At 43.6% G+C, this 3027-nt stretch overlaps 1 protein-coding gene across 1 annotated transcript in view; it reads left to right on the top strand.

The window, feature by feature from the left end:
• Positions 1–2764: 2764 nt before the first annotated feature.
• Positions 2765–3027, top strand: part of SNRPD2 (small nuclear ribonucleoprotein D2 polypeptide) — a 1559-nt gene continuing 1296 nt past the window's right edge. Inside the window, exon 1 of the mRNA XM_072430763.1 lies at positions 2765–2915. Coding sequence (XP_072286864.1) covers positions 2914–2915 — 2 coding nt within the window. The 5' untranslated portion in view covers positions 2765–2913. The remainder of the gene's footprint in view (positions 2916–3027) is intronic.

The raw sequence follows: 3027 nt of genomic DNA, 5'->3' as shown, positions 1-3027 counted from the left end.
ACTGTTGTTTCCAATATTTCAGGCAGCAATCCCACCACTGCTGCCCAGAATGCCGCCAAGAGTCTCATCAGCTGTGGTGTTAGCAGGGGTTACATCAAGTCTGCTTACATTCTGAAGGGACATCGCAATGTTACAGCCACTGAGTGCCCAGGAAATACCTTGTACAACACTATTAGGAGCTGGCCCCGCTTCCAGGCCTAGAGGACCCCTGTGTAGCTGGACAAGTAACCATGTGGAAACCAGACAGTTGGAAGAAATCTATGAGGACCGCACACAATCTGAAATCTCAGTGTTATTGTACTCAAATTCTAAAATATAGCATTACGGATACCTGTTTTAAGGAAAACAAATAAAACTTTAATAAAACCCCCTTCAATGTCTGCTGTGATATCATTCATCTTGTGAGTGTAATATTACTGATATGTAACATACTCCATAACTAAACAACATTTTATTGTAGAAATAAAGAACACGGTATGTAAGGAAGTCCTAAAAGATACCAAGAACAGGATAGTTGGTGCTGGATATAAGCTGAAATACACCAGATCCAATTCTGTTCATGTCACAAATATTACAGAAATATTGGCACAGATGTAAGCAGTTTAGTCTGTTCACTTAGCAAAATGACTTGTCACATAGCTTAGACTGAATGAGGTAAAGCTCTGTAACCATCCAATCATACACAAGTAGAAATCACGTCTGACTTTATACCCGCATACAAACACACATATATTTATTTCAGGAAGTAAAGATGGCGTTCATAGACACACAATCCTAAACAATTATAATCAATCTATAGTAACCAATGGACAATATTACACAAATCAGACAGGAAGAGGTGAGTGTGGTATAAAGGAAGGGACACGGGATACCTGATATTCTATTCCGTCTGCTCAACGTTCTGCTGCATTTCCAGCTCACAACACTTAATGTGGCCCTGGGTCTGTCAGCAGCACTTTGTTCCGGCATAATATAATCAGAGAGGGTTATACTGCTGGTCAATGTCCACTCAATCATGAATTGGGGCAATAGATCGGCCATTGATATTGAACACCTGATTGTTCTGAAGGAGGCTGCTGTGACCCTAATGAAAGATTTAGAGGGGCTATTGTGTATCAATCTGCCCTAGTACCATTTATTATTGTGCGGAGGGAAAATATATGCATAGACTAAGCTGAATAACCAGGGAAGAGATATGGCATCCACTCCTAAAGAATCTTTAACCTTTCTACTTTCACTGGAAACCAACAGAGTTTTATTATGCAGTATTTATATAGCGCCGACATATTGTACAGTGCTGTACAAAGTCCATAGTCATATCACAATCCATTGTCCCCACCATAATCATATGTCTTTTAATAGAGCCCAAGGTCACTTTTTGGGGGGAAGCCAAAAAATCTATAAGGGAGTGTGGGAGTACCTGGAGGAAACCTATGAGTATACAGGGAGAACACGCAAACTCCATGCAGATAGTGTCCTGGCTGAGCTTCCAACCTGGGACCCAGCGCTGCAAAGGTCGGAGTGCTAACCACTGAGCCACCGTGCTGCCCTATTGCTTGACGGATGGAATCTTATTTGTTCTGAAATTCTTCTATTCTATGGGGGGACCTTTTTATATTCTCTAGAGAAGACTTTGCTTTCTTACCAGGAAAACTTTTAATAAAGTGGAAAAAAAAATCACACCTCCCTTTAATTCTGCAGAACCCCCGATGGTCCTGGAAAAGTCTTGTATCCGGTTCCATGCTGTCCTGGAATTCTCCTTCGTCATGACACAAAGAAAGCGCCGGGTGCCGCCATCTTTGGTCTTCTTCTTCTGGGTATGTCACTGCGCAGGCGTTAGATTGGCATCGCTTTCCCCCATTGAAGGAAAATGCCCCAATATGAGGCAGAAGGAGCAGCACATCCCCCCCCCCCCCCCCCACCCGGAAGACCGGAAGAATTATTTCTCCTTTTGTCCACCTTTTATGTAAAGTAAAAACATAGAGTTTGGGAGATTCAGACATCAGATGCCCCTGCAGATCCCTGTGGCAGCCATTGTGCGCAGTTGGATGGAGGGGTTGTTGTGACTTGGAATGTAAAAGGAGATTATTATAAATATTCAGGAATTATTATTATTATTATTATTAATAAACAGGATTTATATAGCACCAACACATTACGCAGCGCTGTACGTTAAAAAGGGGTTACAAATGACAGACAGATACAGTGACACAGGAGGAGAGGACCCTGCCCCGAAGAGCTTACAATCTAATAGGTGGGGAACGTACACACAATAGGAGGGGGATATGGAATGGTGGGGGAATAGTGACGGTTTTAAGGGATCTTTGAAATGAGCAGAAAGTAGGAGCAAGCCGAATAGGACGAGGAGCCCATTCCAGAGAATGGGGGAGAGACCTATATATACTGCATATTCCCATACACCTAAAGGGGAACCCCTGCCTGGACATCATCTCCCATCAATCACCGCTCACCTGTGGGTAATTCATCACTTTATTATTATTCATCTCTCATGTACAGGAAATTTCTTTATTAGTTTCACAATTATATACAAATAATGGGCCAGCCAACCGTGTGTATTGGGCATGCGCAGTACGGGGTGGGGAGAGAAGCGTTACACAGCAACCAATATTATTGGACAAATTGTCACGTGGTTTACCACTCTCTGAGTGGTCCCGGTCACTCATTACAAACTGACTTCTATGCCACCAATAAAGCCACGCCGCCGTCCCAGAGAAGGCACCACCCACCTAGGAAAGGGCTTGGTAAATTAGTTTAGACTCCGCCCTTCTTGGGCAGCTTGTATCCATGGTAACTGAGACAAAGGAAGTAGTTCCTTTTTCGGAAACGGAAGTATCGTAAAAGGAAAGCGCGCAATCGCTGGAGCAACGTGAGGGCACACCGCGAACCGTAAAGATGTAAGAAAAAAAATCGAGACCAGTCTGTGATGGGGAACAAAATAAGAGGGGACCTGGGAGCGATGGGGAGGAAAATAAGGGGGGGAGACCTGGGAGTGATAGGGGGGAAGAT

Source organism: Pyxicephalus adspersus, chromosome Z (assembly GCF_032062135.1).
Source record: "Pyxicephalus adspersus chromosome Z, UCB_Pads_2.0, whole genome shotgun sequence".
In the NCBI taxonomy this organism is placed as follows: Eukaryota; Metazoa; Chordata; class Amphibia; order Anura; family Pyxicephalidae; genus Pyxicephalus; species Pyxicephalus adspersus.
This window is presented reverse-complemented; position numbering and strand designations above follow the sequence as displayed.